Source organism: Elgaria multicarinata, chromosome 6, assembly GCF_023053635.1.
Source record: "Elgaria multicarinata webbii isolate HBS135686 ecotype San Diego chromosome 6, rElgMul1.1.pri, whole genome shotgun sequence".
NCBI lineage: Eukaryota > Metazoa > Chordata > Lepidosauria > Squamata > Anguidae > Elgaria > Elgaria multicarinata.
The window spans coordinates 64,915,413-64,936,901 of NC_086176.1; the positions used below are offsets into that span (position 1 = coordinate 64,915,413).

The following is a 21,489-nucleotide window of genomic DNA, read 5'->3' on the forward strand; positions in this document are numbered from 1 at the left end:
ACCCAACAGCCTCTCCCACCCCGCCACATAACTGAAATTCTAGCAGAATTTTCTGAATGTGTCTTTTTTAGTGTTGTTAACTGTTGTTGTCAGGAGTGCCTTTCCACCACCAAGATAAAAAATAGGATTTATTTTTTAAAGAAAAAAAATATTATTTTCAAAATACCTTTCGTTTCTAAAGAAAACCAAACTATTTTTAAAAAAATAAATAAATAGAAGAATACGGTGCTTCTAGAGTGTCCTTCCCCTGATGGGAAGCAACTTCCCCCCAAACGCCTTTGAATATGTCCAGAATGTTGCTTCTAAACGGTACGGTTGTCTTGTTTTTTTTTAATGCACCTTATAGAAAATAGGTCCTTCTGGCAACTAGGCAGGAGAACGAAATCTTGGCTGGTGTTCAACCCTCCTCCGCACGCCAGAAGAATCCCACCCAGCACCTTCCTCCCCGCGGTGGGAAACTGAGTCAGGCTGGCAGCACGCCAGGCGAAACTTCACGGAGCCGGACTCCTCATACGTCTCGCTCCTTTGGCGCCCGTCCGCCGCCATTATGTGCTAATTTAGCTCGGTGTTGTGCGACTCGGCTTCCCCGACTTTCCTCAGCCCGGAATAACTCACTCGCCCCAGCGCCGCCCCCGCCTCAGCTCAGCACCCGCCTTCCCCTTTCCTCAACCGCCTGCGTGCGTGCCGTGCGCGCGTTCTCAGCCTAACTCTCCTCCGCCCCCCCCCCCGAGTCCCGCCTCTTCCCTGCTCCACCATAGGAAGCTATCTGGGCGGGCGGACCCCGCTTCTCCCCGCCTCGCCCCGCCCCCCGTACTGGGGCCTGAGACGAGGCGAAGGAGGCAGCAGGTTAGGTTGCGCGGGGTTCGGTTTGGCTGGCCGGCGCGGGTGGGGAAGCCGGAGAGAGGCGGCGGAGGCTGGCTCGTTGCTGTTGGGAGCGCCTCCCTGTCATGGAGGAGCTGCGTTGGGAACGGGGCGCGGCGACGGCTTCGCTGTGAGAGGCGGCGCGGCGGCTGATCGGAGAAGAGGGAGCCGACCCGGTCCTTCAGCAGCGCCTCGGGAAGGTAGCTGGTCTCTCCCTTCAGAGCTGCCTGCGGAGGGAGGGAGGGAGAGAGAGGGGGGTGGGGGCCGCCGCCGCCGCCGCCGCCGCTCTTCTTTCGCCCCCGCCCCGGCCTCTCTCGGGCATAGCCGAACCCATCTGCCTGCCGCGGGGCTGCGAAACGGTTGGAGCGTCGGCCGGGAAATCCTGAGTTCGGGAGGGAGTAGGGTGGCGGGAGAACTCTGCGGATCAAGGGCGGATCGCGGGTTGGGAAAGACGGCTCAGGTGAGGGGCTGGCCGAGAGCCAAGGTATCCTTGGGACCTCGGCGCCCTCTCCGCCTTGTGTGTTTTGGGCCACGGGAGGCTTCCCAGGGGAGAAGTCGGGACAAAGGGGGCGGAGGAGCGAAGGGCGTTCTGGGCGGCTCCTTGCCCGTAACGATCTTGCAGATGGGGCGGGTTGTGATGGTGGTGGTGAAGAGGAGGGGTATCGTAAGGCTGGTTAAGCCCCATGGATGTGTGTGTCGGGTTTTGGAGAGGATGGGTGGGAGGAAGAATAGGATGGGATATTTGTGCCCTCAACAGCTTAGACTAAGAGATGAAGGGAAGGCAGGCGGTAAGGAAAACCCTTTACGCCCTTACCTCGCTGAGGGAGCATTTCGTGCTTCTTCTTGTGAGTTCCATGACATTGATGCTTTGGGCATAGCTTCAGATCCCAGACATCATTGTCATAAAACTTCTTTCCTTGTTTGTAGCCACCAGCCGGTGACAGTCCATTGTCAGCTAGAGCTAGGTTGTCTGAAAGGGTTGAACATCTGATGGATTTCACAGCCATGATTGATTGAGCATTCTCTCTTGTCCAAAGGTGAAATAGAATAGTTTGCACCTTGTATCCTGGCAGACAACCTATTTCCACATGGTGACATCAAAAGCCAATGTTTACTGGGAGAACATTTTTGGATCCAGCTATATTTTCCTTCTAGGAGAGAAAAAATGATATCACACAAGGGAGGAGCAGTAAGGTGTAGACATTGTTCTTGAGTGTATTCACTTAGAAGCAAAGAGAAAGCTCTTAAAACTTTGCCTCCTCCCCCCATCTATTCTAGGTTGCGGAACATTGCATTTGCTTTGAGAGATCCTGTGTTAAAAATTCATGCTGTATACAGAGATAACACATCTACCAGGGAGAGCGTGCAGGGACTGTCTCCGATTCTGTGGTGGTTCCAGTTATTCCATTATTTGTGATTCTGAAGAACAAGTTGGATTGAGAGAAAAAGACTAAATGGATCTTAAGACAGCAGTATTCAATGCAGCTCGTGATGGCAAGCTGCGGCTCCTCACCAAGCTGCTGGCAAATAAAACTAAAGAAGAGGTGGCCTTGCTGATGTCAGAAAAAACAAATGGTGCCACACCCCTACTAATGGCAGCCCGCTATGGGCACCTCGACATGGTGGAACATCTATTGGAACACTGCAGCGCTTCTATAGAAGTTGGTGGCTCTGTGAATTTTGATGGTGAGACCATTGAAGGTGCACCACCATTATGGGCAGCATCAGCGGCTGGCCATTTGAAGGTGGTCCAGTCTTTATTAAATCATGGAGCATCTGTCAACAATACAACTTTGACAAACTCAACACCTCTTAGAGCTGCCTGTTTTGATGGTCACCTAGAAATTGTAAAGTACCTTGTGGAGCACAAAGCTGACTTGGAAGTATCAAACCGACACGGGCATACATGCCTTATGATATCTTGTTACAAAGGACACAAAGAAATTGCTCAGTATTTGCTTGAGAAAGGGGCTGATGTAAATAGAAAAAGTGTCAAAGGTGAGTTCGGTATCAGTTGTCAACAGAATGTCTTTTAAAGAGTTTATTCTAATTTGACAGCTCAAAGGTTCAAAGCCTAAGAAGAGTAAACTTAATTGTGTCATTGCTCTATACATTTTTCAGTGGGTTTTTCAAGCATTTATTTAGGCTTAGCAAATGTTAATTTATAAAAATCATTTTTTAAAAGAATTGTTCCATAGTTTATGATCTACTGGTGATGTGCATGTAGTCCAAATTACAGATATAAGTTTTCAGGGTGTATTTTCTATGATTTGGTACTACCTCCTTTTTGTAAAAGTAGCATTGTATGGAAACTGGAATGTTTTTGGTCATTGAATGGAGGAATTTCATCAGCAGTATTAAGGTAGGAAACACTGCAAATCAAAAGGAAATTGTCTTGGCATTTTTTATGCACCATTACTCATTGCTTACTAGTTGTAATATGGAAATATCTACTGTTTGTCTTTGTGATTGGAATAATGAAATGTTAGAAAAATACAGTGGCACTTTGATCACAACAGATGCATCTTTGTTCTAGTTGTGTTTACTATGTTGTTGACACTATTGTTCAATGTGTTCCTGTGGTTTGTACTGTGATTGTAGTTTCCTTGCCTTTTGTTCTAGTTGTAAGTATGCTGCTGCTTTTTAATTATGCCTTTTCCTCATCTGTTATATTGCTACTAGTTTGGGAGGTATGTCCATTGCTTCTGACAGACACTAATATTATTCTGCCCAGCCTGTATCTGACTCAGATGCATCTGACCCTACCTTCCCATCCTAAAAACATTGGATATAATAACCACGAGAGAGTCAAGCGTGTGCTTAACTCTTATTAAAGTCAATGGAATTTAAATGGGCTTATTTTTGACTGGATCATGCCCATTGTGTAATAAGGTATCATGTGATAATTTGTGTGTTAAGATTGTTGGCAACTGAGAGCACACTGATGTAGCTATAAATCAGGTACTGTAGTTTGACTTGTTTCTGTTGTGAACTCACAAAGTAGCCTCTCAGTTTCCCATGTATAATGTGGCAAGGGGATGATAATAATAATAATGACCTGTTTTATAGGGCAGAGGTGGGCAGACTTTAGGCTTGTCGGATATATTTGGTTTTTACTAGAACTGTGAGATCCGCATTAGACTTGGAATTAACCCAGGAATTTGTTTCGAGTACCAGAACTGAATGAAGCTCATAGTCTTTCCACATAAAAATCCACTCCTGGTTACTCCAGCTTTCTTCATTTCAGCAGTATAATTTAGGACAGATGGGGAATCATTTTGTTGCTGCAGTTGTTAAACAAGTGAGAGTCAGAAATCCTTGCTGATCTGCTTCATATGATCCAGAGATGCAACACATAAAGATCTACCTTTTGCCCAAGCCTGTTATAAGGTTGCTGTAAGAATTTTAATACGATAATTATATGAACTGTGAACACTCTAAAGGACAGTGCATGGGCATTCTCCAATTGGGCACAACTCACGAGTGCTAATGTAAATTACATTGTGCTAGCCGGGATTCCCTGGAAAACCTGTTGCATGAACTAACGCTATTGGTGTTTCACTAGAGGTCCCTTACACTAGCGCAATGTAATTTATGTTAGTGCCGGTGTCTAATTGGATACTGCCCGAGGTTCTAAGCATGACTTTTATTGACCAGCTTGAATTTGCTCTGTGAACTTCTAGTGTTGTCTGTTTTACTCTGTTGCTGAATGACTCATAATGCAAGTTCTGCCCTTACAGCAGCGTGAAAGGAATTCTATTTTTATTAACAGAAGAAGCATACTGCTGCTACTGACACTTAGCAGCAGAACGTAACCTTCTTTTATTATATTATGTTAAATTCTCACCATCATTTTAGTACATTAACTAAAAGGAACTGTGTCATAATCATGGGTTCCTTTCACTAGTGATGTGTCTGTATAACTAAAGCCATACAAGTGGAAACACATGGAAATTTTTATGGGTGTATTCTCCCAATCATTGGAGAGTGACACTGAGTGGTTATGGAAAAGGGAAACTTCAGAAGTTTTACATTCTTTTTTCTTTTTCTCGGACTGGTGGTAGAGCCTTGGATTATATGTACAAACAAAAGTAATTTCATTAATAGTTGTCAGATTATTCATTCTTCTTTTTACCAATTTATAAGAGATTAATTATGTTCCTGAAAATCCTCATTTTATTTAAATTATTAAGAGAAGCAATTGATTCCCTACCTCTTTCACATCAATATATGCAGTGGATAAACTGGGAAATGTTTTTTGTGGGGGCAGTTTTTGAACATGGCTGCCAGTTTTGGCTTTGAGTAATTTTTGTGCACATCTGTGAGTTCTGGACATTCAGAATAACACAAATTAAGTGCATTGGAGTTTAACTACTTTGATGTATTGTTTATGAAAATTATGTATTTATATACAATACTCCCCACCCCTCTTCAGCTAAAAAAGGCTCCCAGAGCAGCTTTTGATTGGGTGGGAATGTCTTATGGCATTTCTCTTTTATAAACGTTTTCTTGAGTTTTTGAAGGCTCTGTATTTTTCATATAACAAGACATATTGGGTCACTTCCTTAAAGCTTTTTGTTTCAAAACTTATATAGATGAATATGTTTGAATATTATGTCAATTTGGGTCAGTAAGGAATATCTTCTGTTGATTAAATTAGCCAGGGTTTTTAGGTTTCTGACAGCTCAAGGAAAAATTGTGGTTTCTGAATGTACATTTGAATCAGCTTCAAGTTTAGGGCCTTTCTTCATTAATAAAGCAATCCTACATATGTCTACTGTGAAGCAAGCCAATTAAATTAAATGGGATGTACTCGCATATAAGTGGAAGTAAGCCCCATTAAATGCAATGAGACCTACTTCTGAGTAGACATAGGATTGCACTATAAGTGTCTCTTCAAATCAGAGAATAACAAGTGAGCTTCAGGGAAATCTGCTAATGATTAACTTTCCTAATACAATTCCAGGGAAGTCCTTTTTGCACAAATTTGCAGAGAAATACTTTCTTCCTGCATATATGTCTTCTGCTGTGGTGATAGTATGAGTAGGGACACTTTCTGTCAAGCGTTTTCTGTTTCAGGCTGTTTTCTCCAAATACTTATAAGATGGAGGAGAAAGATTGCTTAATATGTTGCTGCTGGTGGGGCTTGATCCTATATTTTAAAGATAGGTTTGTTACGTGGGAGCACTTTTAATACCTGTGCCTATAGTATAGCTATTCTACAGTGTGATCTTATATTTGAAAATAAATGTAATATCTTAGGTAGGTAACCTTGCAAAGTATGCATGAGGCAGCGCACTCCAGGATATTTTAGAGCCAGACAGAAGAATCTTGTGAATCCCCTCTTCTTTGATCATACTTTGTATAAATAACTCTGCATGATCATGGTTCATTACAATGAATTATGAGGATCACACCACAATTGTGTATGGTAACACATTTACTGTGAGAAAAGTTAAGCTTTACAGGCTTTAGAAAAAAATATTCAAGGAGGACTTAGAAAAGGTTATACTGCCTCTTTAATGAAAATGTCTAGGAAAAAAGAGTGAAATGTAAGTTACATGTGAAAATTATCAGGTTTTGTGCAGCTAAGATAACATGCTTTCAGTGCAAAGATAAGATAGTTGAAAAGAGGTAGAAATATACCGTATTTCTTCGATTCTAAGACGCACACTAATTTCAGTACCTCCAACAGAAAAAAAAACCTAAGACACACCCACGATTCTAAGACGTACCCCATTTTTAGAGATGTTTATATGGGGAAAAAAGTGTGTCTTCGAATTGGAGAAATAGGGTATATATCCCATTTCTATGCATGTTGACTCAGAAGCAGAACGCTTGAGAGTGTACTGACATCTCAGCTACAGGCAGTCTTGAATGAAAATTATTATCTGAATCCATTCCAGTCTTGATTCATGGGTGGTTTTGGGATGGAATCAGCCTTGGTTGCCCTGAGGGATGACCTTCAGGAGTAGGAAAGGGGGAGTGTGACCCTATTACTTTTTCTTGTTCTCACAGTTGCTTTTGATACTCTTGATCATGGTATCCTCCTGGACTGCCTCCCTGAGTTGGGATTTGGAGGCACTGCTCTACAGTGGTTTGACACTTACTTGTGGGATCAGTTACAGAGAATAGCAATGGATGACTGTACCTCAGCCTCATGGCAACTGAACTGTGGGGTATCACAGGGCACTGTCTTGTCCCCAATGTTATTTAATATCTATATAAAGCCCTCAGGAGATCTGGGGCAAGATGTCACCAGTATGCTGATGACATCCAACTCCATTTCTCTGTGACATCTGAAGGCCATGCATGTTCTGAACCGATGCCTGGATACAGAGCTAATAAACTGAAGTTGAATCCTGATAAGTCAGAGACCCTATGGGTTGGCAATTCCAAGGTCTGGGAGTTGGGCTGTTTGCCTGTTCTGGATGGTGTTGCGCTCCCTCAGAAAGAGCAGGTATGTAGTTTGGGAGTGTTCTGACATCCATCTCTTACTGGAAGCCCAGGTAACCTTGGTGGCCCGGAGCACCCATTAAAAAGTTTGGTTGTGTGCCAACAATGCCGTTCCTAGATAGGGATAGCCTAGCCATGGTGATCCATGCGCAGGTAACCTCACGATTAAAATACTGTAATGCATTCTTTTTTGGGCAGCCCTTGTGCCTGGTTCAGAAGCTGCAGCTAGTGCAAAATGCAGCAGCTAGGGTGCTCTGGGACACTTAGTTGTGCTCATATAACATCTGTGTTAAAAGAACTGCACTGGTTGCATCTTAGCTACTGAGCCATGTTCAAGGTTATGTTATTGTCATACAAAGCCCTAAACAACTTGGGACCAGGCTATCTAGAACTCAGCCTTCCCTTATATACAGCTGACCTTTGAGATCATCAGAAGAGGCCTTGCTGTCATTCCGAAATTAACAGAATGTTATCACATAATACCTCTTCTCGGTAGCAGCACCCATCTTTTCGAAAAACTCTCTCCCATGCAGTTCAGGAGGCAGAAAATGTGGCATATTTCAAACGCATCCTGAAAACGTACTTGTTCACCTAGGCTTTCCCTTTCTTGTAATTAAATTAATCATGCTGCTCCATCTTGCTTCTCCTTGTATTGGTCTGTACTATTACTATAATTGGAATTGTTTTTAATACTGTGTTTTGATATATTTTAAATGTGATTTTAATATTTATGTGGAAATTGCTTAGGGGTTTTATTATATCTAGCAGTATAAAAGTATCACAAATAAGTAAATAATAAGTACGTCTGCCTGTGTTCGAGGTGGCTTATTAGCAGATGGTACCTAACGCTGCAATCCTACAACTCTAGCACTGCACAAGTGGGAGTGTAGTCTGGCAATAAGGTTCTGAGTTAAATCTTTAACAACGCAATCATGTCTACCCAAAATAAGTTCCAATGGGATTTACTCTCAGGTAAGTGTGTATGGGACTGCACCCTAAATAACTAAACAAGGAAATAAGGTGGTTCAGACAGGATATGATTAACCTATGAATTATGGTTACCACAAAGTTAGAACTAAAATGAGCATACTGTCTATGATTCAAAGACTAGCATACTCGTAGCCAGGAGTAATATGCTATTAAGTGTAACTACAGTTTTGATTCTGAAACCCTATGGGCATTGAATAAACATGGTTTGGCGTCATTTCCTTTAATTCATTGCTTTTCAGTAACAATCACCTTAAATGGCATAGCTTAATCAATAAAGCAGAGATGGTTATAGAAGAGGCTGAGATAAAATTTACAGCCAATTTAAAATGGTGTGTGGGTGTTGTGGAGAGGATTATTGTCAAAATATAAAATTTTAAATCATTGCATTTTTTTATCCTTACAAGGTGATGGTGTCACCTACCTGTAGATAAAATATAAACTTTTTAAAAATATAAAACAGGCACCACCAAAAGGGTTTTTAACCTGAAATTCAGATGCAATTTCTAACACTAATAAAACCAATTCTAATGAGCAGACAAATAAGACAGTGGTTGGTTTAAAAGGCCTTAAGTAACCTCTCTGTACAAGAAAAACCATTGCACAGTATCCCTTTTTAATTGGTTGTTTTAATAAAGAATAATGCTAAATAAATGCTTGCCAGAGAGATGTGGTTCTTGTGCTCTGTGCTTGTAGATTGGGTGAATTCAGCTACCTGTTAAAGATATTCTGGTCAGTTGGCCTATTTTAGACTGTGTGCCTGAAGAGTGGACAAGTTCCATTCTTGTAAATGGTGGACTACATTTTTCACATTTTTGCCAGCAAATTTCAGACTTCTGCATCTTTTCCTTAAGCCATACTGCCTTGTGTTTTCTTAACTTTACTACCCTCTTGACTGTTTTACTAGTTACCGCTCCCTGTCACAAGGGTTCTCCTGTTTTGTAGACAAGGTATTTCACTTTCCTTGTAGAAACAACCCTGTTCACAAACATTATTTGTTGAAAGCTTTCAAGTAGTTTGAATGTTCAGAACATTCTGTAATGACGTAACAACTCATCCAGTGGTGGTAGGACAGAGCAGCAGGCAACACCATGTTTGTGTGTGGGTTTGCTATACACATTTTTCCTAATAGCAAAATTGTTTTAACATTTAAAAGGCTGTCTTCTAAGAAAATGTACCCAGTAAAACAATAGGGAAGCAGAAAAGCATTCCGGCAGGGATTGGGAACTGCAGCTGTCTAGATGTTCTTGATCCCCAACTCCCATCATCTCCAGCCAGCATGGCCAGGGATGATGGAAATTGTAGTCTGGCAACATCTGGAGGGTCAAAGTAACAGAGGCAGTAAGCCTATATACACCAGTTGCTGGGAAACATGGGAGGCAGGGTACTGTTGCACTGTGTCCTACTTGTGGGTCTCTGGTTGACAGCCAATTGGCCACTGTGTGAACAAAGTGCTGGACTAGATGGACCCTTGCTCTGATCCAGCATGGCTCTTCTTGTGTCCCCTATCCCTGTACTAGAGAAACATGACAGGCTGGAATCCTCAATACTTACTTTGAAGTAAGCCCAATTAAAGACAGTGGACATTTCTGAGTAAGCATACATAAAGTTATGCAGCACATCTCTGTGATAATTTGCTGGTTTTGGGACACCCGCAAGTTGACTTGTTTGTGAGTGAGTACCTAAATTTGCTGTTTCAGTTGGCAATCTGGCACGTTGCCCATGAATTGATGTATTCAGGAGTGAATGCCCCAACTTGGTATTTCAAGCAGTGAATGGATATGCCTACCCATAAAGGGGGATGCGCTTGGAGTTGAGCTATTTTGACTATTTCAAAACAAGATATACATTTATTAGAAATAATTAAATATGCATCTCTAGCTGTTGTTTCAGTTGCCTAATTAAATGCCGATATATTGTGGGGAAATTCTCCAGTTTGCCATCTGAAGTGGCAAACTGGGACAGCTGCCTATGAACAGATTTGCTTTCAAAGAGGTGTCCTAGTCCATCATGTCATGTGGTAGGGTGGAATATGTCTTCACCAGAATTGAATCTATTTGCTAGTAAACACCCTGTCTATCTCTTGCCAAAGCACAGAAAGGTGCTTGCATACAGGCATTTATTTATTTATTTATTTATTTATTTATTTATTTATTTAATTCTTTTACTGCTCTCAGCTTCTGACTGCAAACCCATAAGGAACAATGAGTCTTTGTGATTTTCTGACATTGCAAAACTGTTAGACGCCCCTGCACTGTTTGTTTATCTGAAACTTATTCTACTTTCTGCTATACTATTTTCAAGCATGATGTTCTGTGATGGAGAGGTGACTACAGAACTCTGCGATAGTCAGTAACATACCCTCAGTGAATGTAGTCTTTCTGGATGAATTTGATGGCTGGGTGGCTGGCAGGCAGGCAGGCAGGCAGACAGAAGAAAGTTAGCCTTGAACAGAATGGAAAATTAAAGACAATCTCTTAAAACATACTCCAATATTCAGCACAATAGGGCCTAGTTGCCTCTATGCCATAACATTCCTAATTGTCTCTCTCCTAGAAGAAAATGAGCATTGCTCACTTGTTCTTAAAATATGTAAGGCATGTTCTTTGTAGATAACCCTTACAGAAGTCCCCAACACTATTCTCTTACATTTACTTAACAGCGGCCTGAATGTTGGTTATGGGAGCAAGTAATTTGAATATTTCAACAGAAATGGCTTTTCTTTATCTCGTTCCAGAGCCTGCTTGCTCAGGCACTATAAATGCTTTGAACCCAGCTAGCTGAATGGTTAAATAACGTGTATTGGATAAACCCAGAACAAATTTTTACAGTAAAAGCTCTAGCAGAACATTTGCAATAAAAGATTCTGGTGAAAGGCTGACTTTTTGAATCGGCAAATAAGAGCCCACATACTCAAGACTGATTATTTTCCTCAAATGCAAATATGAAGATTACTCTAGTGACTAATGAAAGATGTTACTTTTCTGACATGTTAATGACATAGATTAAAATACCATCTTTGTCCACTTACTCACCTACTTATGATGGGTAACTTAATCCTCATTATTTCAACAACTAGGTTACTAGATACATCTGTACAGGCACTTTTTCTTTAGTAGATGATTATAGTAGGCGTAGTTTTTCTCAGAAAATGTATCATAGCATACATGATATTTGCTTTCTTTTTTCCATAGGAAACACAGCATTGCATGACTGTGCAGAATCGGGTAGCTTGGAAATCATGAAGATGCTTCTCAAATATTGTGCAAAGATGGAAAAAGATGGTTATGGAATGACTCCTCTTCTCTCTGCAAGTGTTACAGGTCACACAAACATTGTTGACTTTTTGACCCAGCATGTTGAGACGAGCAAAGCAGAACGCATCAATGCCCTGGAACTCCTAGGAGCCACATTTGTGGACAAAAAGAGAGATTTGCTTGGCGCTTTGAAATACTGGAAAAGAGCTATGGATATGAGATACAGTGACAGGACTAATATCCTCAGTAAACCTATGCCTCAAATGTTAATAATGGCCTATGATTATGCCAAGGAGGTAAACAGTAATGAAGAGCTGGAAAACCTAATTGCAGACCCTGATGAGATGAGAATGCAGGCACTGTTAATCAGAGAACGTATTCTTGGCCCTTCTCATCCAGATACATCCTACTATATTCGGTACAGGGGTGCTGTCTATGCAGACTCTGGAAACTTCAAACGATGCATCAATCTCTGGAAGTATGCTTTGGACATGCAGCAGAGCAATTTGGATCCCTTGAGCCCTATGACTGCTAGCAGTCTGCTGTCATTTGCTGAACTCTTCTCCTTCATGCTGCAGGACCGGGCAAAAGGCCTGCTAGGCACAACAGTTACATTTGATGATCTTATGGGTATACTGTGCAAAAGTGTCCTCGAAATAGAACGTGCCATCAAACAAAATCAGTGTCCTCCTGATCAAATACAACTCAACAAAGCCCTTTCCATCATTTTGCATTTAATTTGCTTGTTGGAAAAAGTTCCTTGTAGTTCTGAACAAGATCATTTTAAGAAACAGACTATATATCAGTTTCTTAAACTACATCCTAGGGGAAAGAATAACTTCAGTCCACTCCACCTTGCTGTTGACAAGAACACCACGTGTGTGGGGCGCTACCCAGTTTGTAAATTTCCTTCTTTGCAAGTCACTGCTATACTAGTGGAATGTGGTGCTGATGTAAATGCTAGAGACTCTGATGACAACAGCCCTTTACACATATCTGCACTGAACAACCATCCTGATATCATGAATCTTCTTATCAAGTCAGGTTCACATTTTGATGCAACAAACTTGCTTAAACAAACTGCTATTGACTTGCTAGATGAGAAGGAAATGGCAAAGAACTTGATCCAACCTATCAACCATACTACGCTGCAGTGTCTTGCTGCCCGTGTAATTGTGAATCATTGTATAGGTTACCAAGGGCACATCCCAGAAAAACTTGAGAACTTTGTTTTGCTCCATAGATGATAGTCTGACAATAGGTCTTTGGTACTGTGAGAGCATGAGTTAGTAACATTGTTGCTTTCTCAAGCACTGTTGTGATATGCCAGCGATACACCATCATTCATTCAGTTTGGTCCATCCTGCTCATTGGCTAAAGCATTATTAGAAACGGATCTGCAGAATTGGCTACCCAGTATTTAAAAGAAACATACCATATAATATATTTTGTGGATTATTTAGAAATGTAACATTATATTCGGACTCACTAAAATTGTTTGCCAAAGGCTTGTCTACTCTGGTTTAGTTTGCCTGTTGGTTGTTGGGACTGAATTGAATAATTTTCGTGGTGTTGTCTTATTCTTACTGGTGTGTGGATTTTATATAGTTGGGAAGTCATACTTTTGTTCTTGCTTGAGTATTTCTACTTTTTTCTTTTTTCTAATGGGTTCATTGCTGAACTGTACAAGTTGTATGGACTTGTTAACATTTGCAATTACCATAAGTGCTTTTATCCTCTCTATGCACTGGCTTGAACATGACTGTTTGTGTGTTGGCATTTTTCTATGCATCAGTTGGCCATTTTTAGCTCTGATACTGTTTTCTTGCAGTTTGTTAGAGCTCTCTTAAGAATATACCTTTTACAGCATGACAGTTCTTCAGGACTTCAGTCAGCTGTCTCAACTCTCATTTGACTTTTCGCCCCTTGATGTTTCTGTGATTGCTTTCTATTATTTTATTTTATTTTAGCGTTGCGTGCTGAATTTGGGAGTAAAATGTGTTCTTGTTGGCAAACCCACCTTAAATTAAGTCTAAAGTTATTTTAATATGTCTTGCTGCGAGTGGAGAAAGGTAATGAATTGCTGCTGTCTTCTCCTCTGCACTTGTGTCTTGCTTGAGCTGATTGTGTGACTAGGCATAGAGAGTTTTTTCAAATTTAACCTGAAACTTAATCATACAATTCCGTGAGAAGAACTAGATCAAACATAGTCTGAAATTACAACTCAAGATTCTTAGCTACAAAAGAAACTAAAGCATGTTGGCATGATGCTTGTCAGTCCAGATCTAGCCATCAACTAGTATAATTAATTATATGGCTGTAATCAGTAGCCCTCTGCAGGGGCATCAGAAGTTTAGTAGTATCCCCTCGTCTTCATTTTAAAATAACTCTTACAGATAATTTGCATGCATTTTATTCTCTAATACCTTTCAGCCATATTTATGGTAACATCAGAGGCTGTGTTGAAAACATAGCCTCCACTGAAAGCTGTCTATTTTTATAATACTTGCACAACAGCTTAGCTATTGCAGCAGAAAGGGCTTTTTAGACTTGATAAGGAAACCATAAGTGAAGACTACAAATGAGATTAAGATTCAGGTAATAAATATAATTCAGCACTTTATTGTTGATTCATAATGAAACTTATTATGGCATATTAGACCTGCAAATGTCTTAAAATAAAATGGTTCTCAAGAAAAAAAACCACAACCCTCATTTTTCCTCGAGTGGAATACAGCTGTTTTACAGTCTAGCATATTGCGTGTTTTTGCAGTGCCATTGACTTAATCTTAGTTTATGATGCTCCCTAATTCCTTTTCTATTCAGAAATGCAACCCAGAGATTACTATGAATGTGTCACCATTGAAAATGCAGGAGAAATTCAGAACCAAACCAGTTCTTCAAAGCTAGTATGAATCTGAAATTCAAGATGTTTTTGTTTTGTTTTTTTAAATTACAATGCTTCAGTTGATTATTCAAGTGTACACATCTTCACAGTTCATATAAACTAGTAACCATACATTAGGTGTTTTTTATCTCATTGGTCCAGTTCAGACATAATACTAAACCACGGATTAATATTACAAGAATAAGCTGTGATGAGCCTTGGGCTTCCCCCTACTCTTTCTTGCTCTTTTCCGTATGAGGGAAGGACAATAAAAGCCTCCACTTTCAGTTTTGAATAAATCACAGTTTCCTTATGTCCAAAGATGGGAATTGTGATTTATTCTGACTGGTTCATTCAAACAAACCGGGATTAAACTGTGGTTTCAGATCCCTTTTTAACCTAACAACAGTTATTTCTCCAATTTGGGATATAAAGGGAATGTGTGATCTGAAAGTATAAGCTTTCAGTCTTGTTACTTCACATGCAATGGAGGAGGAGCAGGGAAGGAACAAGACATGAGTCCAGCTAAGTTTTTCTATGGCCTATTAATGCTAAATCATGATTTACCATAACATCTGAACCAGCCCATTGTCTAGTGTGTATCTGACATGAATTGAAATAGCTTCACTACACTAAGAAAGGGATCAGACATATATATTGCTATTTTTCTGTTGTATAATTTTCAAGTATGGCAAGAAATATCTAGCAACTATTTTTTGCCCATAACCACATCTGATCACTTTTATCAAAAGCAAATTTATGGGGAAACTGGGTTCACAAGTGTATAAAGCAAAACAATTATTTTAGCTTGTTACCTTTACAGGGGTTAAAACATATTCCTATTTAAGGATTAAAAGCCTAAGCAGTTTGAAGAAAATGTCGTTTTTTGTTTTTTTGGTGCTCTTCATTGTTTAGCTGTTCTGCAAGTAGACAATACTAATTTATATACTTCAAGGGAGACTGTGGAACACTGTGTCTTCTCCAATGTTTTATTTTACTTTGTAATGGTATTCTGACAATAGTAAGGCTCTGGAGATGGAGACACCATTGATTCTTTTGAATACATATACTTTGGAAATATGTCTTCTGGTGATAAGTAAAACTATTAGTGTTTCAGAAAACTTTTAAGCAGCAGTTAATTAATGGTGATTGAAAGCTCCTTATACTTCCCTTCTTACTTACATTGGCATTTCCATTTTGACCAGCAATACTTCCATTTCAAATCTTGTTTTTAAAGTTGTCCCACAAACTGGCTACATTTCCAAATTCAGGACTTATAAAGACAAAGTTTGGTTCTCTTGTGTTCCTTGCTTTCACATTGAATGAAACCCTTCATAGTATTCTAACCATGCGTGTTTCTCATTTCAATATAGTTTCCCTTAAAACATGTTTTTTTCTTATTATTAAATTGCTATTGTGCCTTATTTGAGGATTCAACATACCTTTCAGGAAAACAGTATCTCTTTTGAAGGGATACAGGAATGTGCATCATTATGGTTCATTTCTGACTCTTGACAATTTCTCCCATTCATTTTTTATATATTTCCTATTGTGTATGAATATTTGATGTTTGGGGCACTAACAGACCAGTGCCTTTGTTAGCATTAGCTTGATTACCAGTGAGTGCTCAAAATAGTGGCCTGCATAAATGCAGTCCTACTTACCATTAGCTAAATTTACTGTAGTCACAATGCGCATTTCATTTATATCGTTTGAGAGCAAAGAACCTGGGAGTGAGACTTGTATGTTTGGGGATAAAAGTTTTGAAATAGCAACCATTCTTGCCAACTTTCCTTTAGCAGAATATAGTGTCATTGGCTTTGGCAATTTGTATGGGCAACTAATCCAGCAGTTTGAACAGAATCCCAAGAAACATTAGATTTTGATTAAAAACACACAAAATTGTAGCCCTCATAATTGCAGGGAAAACAACCCCAAGGAGTTGTAATTTCATTATATCACACACCTTTCAGCCCTTTCTGAGCGGTTGTGCCCTTTCAGATTAGTTGCTATTTCCTTGCACTGTTTCTTTCAACATTACCTAACCCTCTCAACCCATGCTGTACAGAGTTCAAAATTCTACAGCTCTTCCCTCATGCAAACATATAATCAAACTGCAAATCCTTTGAAGCATGCAGAATAGCTGTATTTGCATTACTTCAGTGGCAACAAAACTGTGAATGTGGTTGCAGAATTTGAAAGGTTTTGTGCAGAATGCAAGAGTTTCTGTTAATGGTAACTGCTAACTTCAGATTATAGAATGTGGACCTGGAATTATACAATTTATTTTGATAGTATATTTTAGTTCAATAGCAGGAATGTATAAAAAGTTACAAATATCTAAAAGCTAACATCTATTTGTTAGGAACTTATATCAGGTGTTTACATATTAGCCATCACCTAGCCTAAATAGATATTTCACATACTTAGCATCATCCTTTTAGGATGTTGGTAACAGAAGTCCCTGGCATTTTTCTGGTTGGTAACTGCTAGTATCATTTGTATTCCTAGAGCAGGGAGGTAGATAACCTGCTGTCATAAAGATATTTTGGGTTACAACTCCCATAAGATCCAGCTAGCATGGGCAATGGTCACATATGGGAGTTGTAGTCCAAAATATCTGGAGTGTACCAAGTTGCCTTCCCCAGTGAAGACACCAAAAGTATTCAACACTATTGAAGCTTCGAAACAAATACAGTTCAAGTTACAGGCAGACTAATCTTTGGAAGGCCCTAAAAGCTCTTTCTGGTAGAGCTATAAGCAAAACCTCTTATTTATGGTGTGTTTGTGCAGGGTTTTTTTTTAAGGGATTTATGCACTGGTTCAATATATCTGATGCTTGAAAGCAGTATAGCAGCCATGCACTATCAATGGTGAGCTCTAACAGTCAGCATGGTAAATGGAAAAGAATACAGGTGAGTGAATGTACAGTTAGGTCAATCCATATGGAAGAAAGACACAAAACCTTTGGATACTGTGGATTTTGGAACTTGTCTTTGGATATTGCTTTCAGTACTTAATGACTTTGGGCTAAACAACTGAACTGTTGTCCTGAAGGCTAGAGGTTTAACTTGAAAAATGGAAACTTTGTTGACACCTTCAGTTGTGATATTTTATTGTGCTCTTTACAATAGCTTCCCTGTAAGATTATAATCCTGGCTAATTTTGACATGTCCAGTGAAGCCAGTTTGGGAGCTGAATCTTCCTTTTTTTAAAAAAAAAAAATCCATGCAGTTATTTGTTTCAAGACCAAACTTTAAGCGTTGTTTTCCTTTCTTTTTCAATAGTGCTATTTCTCCTATGTAATCACAGTCCCTTGATCTTTAACACTTCATCCCTGCCATGTCCTAATTTCTTATGTGACACTGTTTCTCAATTTTATCCCCCTTCCTCCTCAGCAAAACATGAGGTTGAACATCGTTCCTTTGCTGGCAGAAAGTTTCCAGAAACACTTAGGGTCACTTCTTCATGCTGTACTGTATTTATGTTTTCTTCGTCCAATGCTGGCAAGTCGTGTCTATAATATCCTGTCAAAGACATAGGAATGTACCTACTAAAATATTTTATTATGCATTTTCCCTTCCTACTAGGTATGATTTAATACAAAACTAAGAACAAACCAACCCAAAAGAACAAGATGAACTTGTTCTTTCACTTCAGCATCAGTTCATCACTATTAACCTTGCACAAGTCTCTGGATATGTTATTTATCAGATTAATTTGTTAGATTTAAATGAGTTTGTGTATAAACAAAACACTCAGGGTTGTGTGTAAATGCACTAAAATTATTCACATTTTGCACTAAGACAAGTTTTGCAATGTAAATAAATGTAATAATTCTGCTTCTGCTATCAATTTGTGGGAGACCAGAAATTATACAAACTATTGCTGTTTCACTTTGGATTCCTATTTTCAAGCTGCCCTTAGAGTTATAAGGGCTATAACTTGATTCTCAAGATGCTGAACATTGTAAGCACGGTACTTGTTATCCTGCGCATAGTGTGATCACAGATACATAGAATACACTGTGGGTGTTTCTGTTGGGAGTTGGGCTGGTGGTGTCTCCTGTGGCAATGCTGGTGATACTTGTGGAATGAAGCATCTCTTAATACCACATACATGTTTAAAAAGCAATGATGTGTGAAATAAACATTGATGTTTCTGGCTACACATGGGAAACTATTCCTATCCTCCATGTAGATCTCTGGGATTAGTTGTATATACAGTGTGCTAGTTGAGACATGACATTAGAGCACATCATCTGTTTGATATACTATTTCTTCCCAGCATGTTTCTCTTCTCCATAATGGCGAGAAACTAATCCTTGCTGTACTTCTTTTGCTTTATTTTTTTGCCTATGCCTTCATATTTGGTAAGATACATTTTACGTGGCATTAATGCATTTTCTGGAAAGTTCAGATAGAAGTATAAAGAATAACTTCACACCATTGTATAGAATAGCATTCTCCAAGCTGATCCCCTCCAAAAGTTTTGGACGTAAATTCCCGTCGGCCTGGGTCAACAGAGCCAATGGTCAGAAATGCTGGGAGTTGTCATCTAAAACATCTAGAGGGCACCAACTTGGACAAGGATAATACAAAAAAGTATTAATAGAAATTCTCTGAAGTTCAGAAACTTAATTAATGGACAGAGAAAATGTGTTTATTAAAAGTAGGTGAGGATACTTTCCTATATTCACATACGAGCATACTGCAAATAGTTGCAGGTTCAGCCTAATCTTTTTCTATGCTTCCCACTTCCTCAAGCAGCTAGAAGTCCCAGGGCAGATTTACATGGTCACTTTATTTGTGAGAAGACAATACAAGATACTTTATAAAATATTTATTTATTACAAATAAAAGTAGAGCTAGGGAAAAGAAGTGTTGTAAAGAAGCACTGATTGCCTCAAAGCAATAGCATGTCTTTGTATTTCCCTGAGGCTGGTCCTTGCCATACAGCATGTTCAGTATGGTTTTTGTACCCAAATTTTAAAACATCTTTCTTCACACCTCCCCTTTGTATAACCTCAATTCTGTTTCAGAACCTCAGGTAGGAGGGATGTCATCAATTAGAATCTACTGTTAATTGCTAAGCCATGCTAAAGGGAGATTTGAATAGCAGGATGTCATGGCCCATAACAATATGAAGGGAAGTTGTGGGAAAAGAAAAGAGAGCCTCCACTACCACATTAGTTTTTCTTTAATTCAAGAGCTTCAAGTGACATAACTGATGGCGAAGCAGTCATGGAAGTCTGCCGATATGAATATGATTTTGTTATGCTTCTGGCATGCCAATGAAAACATACAACAATCTTTAAAAAACCCTATGCTTCTATCTTAGGTAGCAATCATACCTACTTACTTGGAATAAAACCTTTGAACTCAATGAGATTCACTTCTGAGTAGATACGTTGTTAGTAACACTTTTATTCCTCTGAAGCAAATTGGTATTTCAGCTTTTTTGTTAATAAAAAAGGTTGTTTATGCATAAGCAATTCTCATAGTCTTTTGATCTTCAATGGGAGTGTGTGGTTTTCAGTATTAAACATACACAAGACACTTAAACATGTTAGTGTATGAGATATTTCTCAAACTACTCTATTAGTTCTTTAAACTTAATAAAATATACAGCATAGAAATATACAGCATACAAATTTTAAAACTCTTCTTGTCCACTAATGAGTGGCACACCAAAATCATAGAAATGATTGTATAATCAAATGCAGGTGAGTGACCTGGAAAAACAAATGTTGAAATACTGTGCTGCCAAGCTGATAGCAGCAGCAACTGCCTCACTGTTCATCCTGGACAGGCAGAAGAAGTCTGGAGGAGATGATGAAAACCTGTGGTCGTAGCTTCCTGGAGAGGCAAAAGTGGAACTTGCTGGAACATGTCAATGTCACAAGTTTGGGGGTAATTCATATTCCATTAACCTACATCTGAACTAAGAGTCTTACAAAGCAGTACCTGGTAAATCTGAAATTTGTATTTATTTGGTACCTCAGTACGGTGATCAACTATCAGGATTCCCCCGGATTCCCCCTGGTTTTTGTTTTATCCTGGGTGCTGGGGGGCGGGTATCTGTAATTTTCTATAATGTCCTGGAATGACACACTATCCCTTTTAAGGCTACCATTAGCATGGTGGTGGGGAGGCATGTCATCCCCCCACTGCTCCAACTGGGGCCTTAAAGAAGAAAGTGCACCATTCCCAGAAATTATAGTAAAGGCCCTGATTGGAGAAGGGGTGGGAATGACAGTTTTCTCCTCCAATTGGGGGGCTTTAACACCCTGATTGGAGCGGAGGAGGGGAAAGGGTGCTTTCCAGGGCCTCTGGAAAGCACATTATTTCCCCTTGACATGCTAATGGAAGACACACTTTCCTGCTGCTCCCACACTGCTCCAATTGGGGCAGGAATGGCACGCTTTCCTCTCCTCCACTCCAATTAGGGCCTTTAAGGTGATGGGGGGGGGGAGTGATGCACTTTTCAGAGGCCCCAGAAAACCGCTTTGCTGCCCCGCCCCCCCACTGGGTATCCTCATTTTTGGTTTCCCAAATATGGTCACCCTATACCTCAGGAACCATTTGGTGAAGGATCTGGGTCTTTCAGTTTTCATCTGTTCTGTGGGTAATATACAATGTTAATCCTACTTAGAGTAGACTCGCTGAAATGAATGGAACGAAAGTCTTGACCAACTTAAGTCCTATTCATTTCAATGGGTCTACTTGAAGTAGAACTAACTGAATACTACCCTTTAGTTTGTAAGAATTGTTATCCAGCAATATATATTTTTCTAAAGTTTTGTTTTCTTCTGAATTCAGGATTGAAATATTATAAAGGAAAAAGACTCTTGCAATCTTCTGTGGTGTAAAGGGATTCGACAGAATGAAACCAGCCTCTTTAGCAGATTAGAAATTTCTTAATGAAAGTTCCTTTGGTGCTATATATTGGCATTTGTAGCGTTTCATATCTGCAGAAACTTTGTACTGTTTGTATCTATTAATTTATGATGTCTTTTAAAAGCTTGAGAAGAAAGGTTAT

General features: G+C 39.6%; 1 protein-coding gene across 2 annotated transcripts; it reads left to right on the forward strand.

Moving 5' to 3' along the window:
* Positions 1-915: 915 nt before the first annotated feature.
* FEM1C (fem-1 homolog C) lies at positions 916-14,828 on the forward strand. Of its 2 annotated transcripts, none has more exons than XM_063129506.1 (3): positions 916-1,061; positions 2,140-2,859; positions 11,499-14,828. In XM_063129506.1, the coding sequence occupies exons 2-3, from the start codon at positions 2,316-2,318 to the stop codon at positions 12,806-12,808; spliced, it is 1,854 nt and encodes a 617-aa protein (XP_062985576.1). In that variant the 5' UTR covers positions 916-1,061; positions 2,140-2,315; the 3' UTR covers positions 12,809-14,828. The 2 variants fall into 2 exon arrangements, with proteins under 2 accessions (XP_062985576.1, XP_062985577.1); XM_063129507.1 differs by lacking the exon at positions 916-1,061 and adding an exon at positions 1,926-1,952.
* The last annotated feature ends 6,661 nt before the right edge of the window (positions 14,829-21,489 follow it).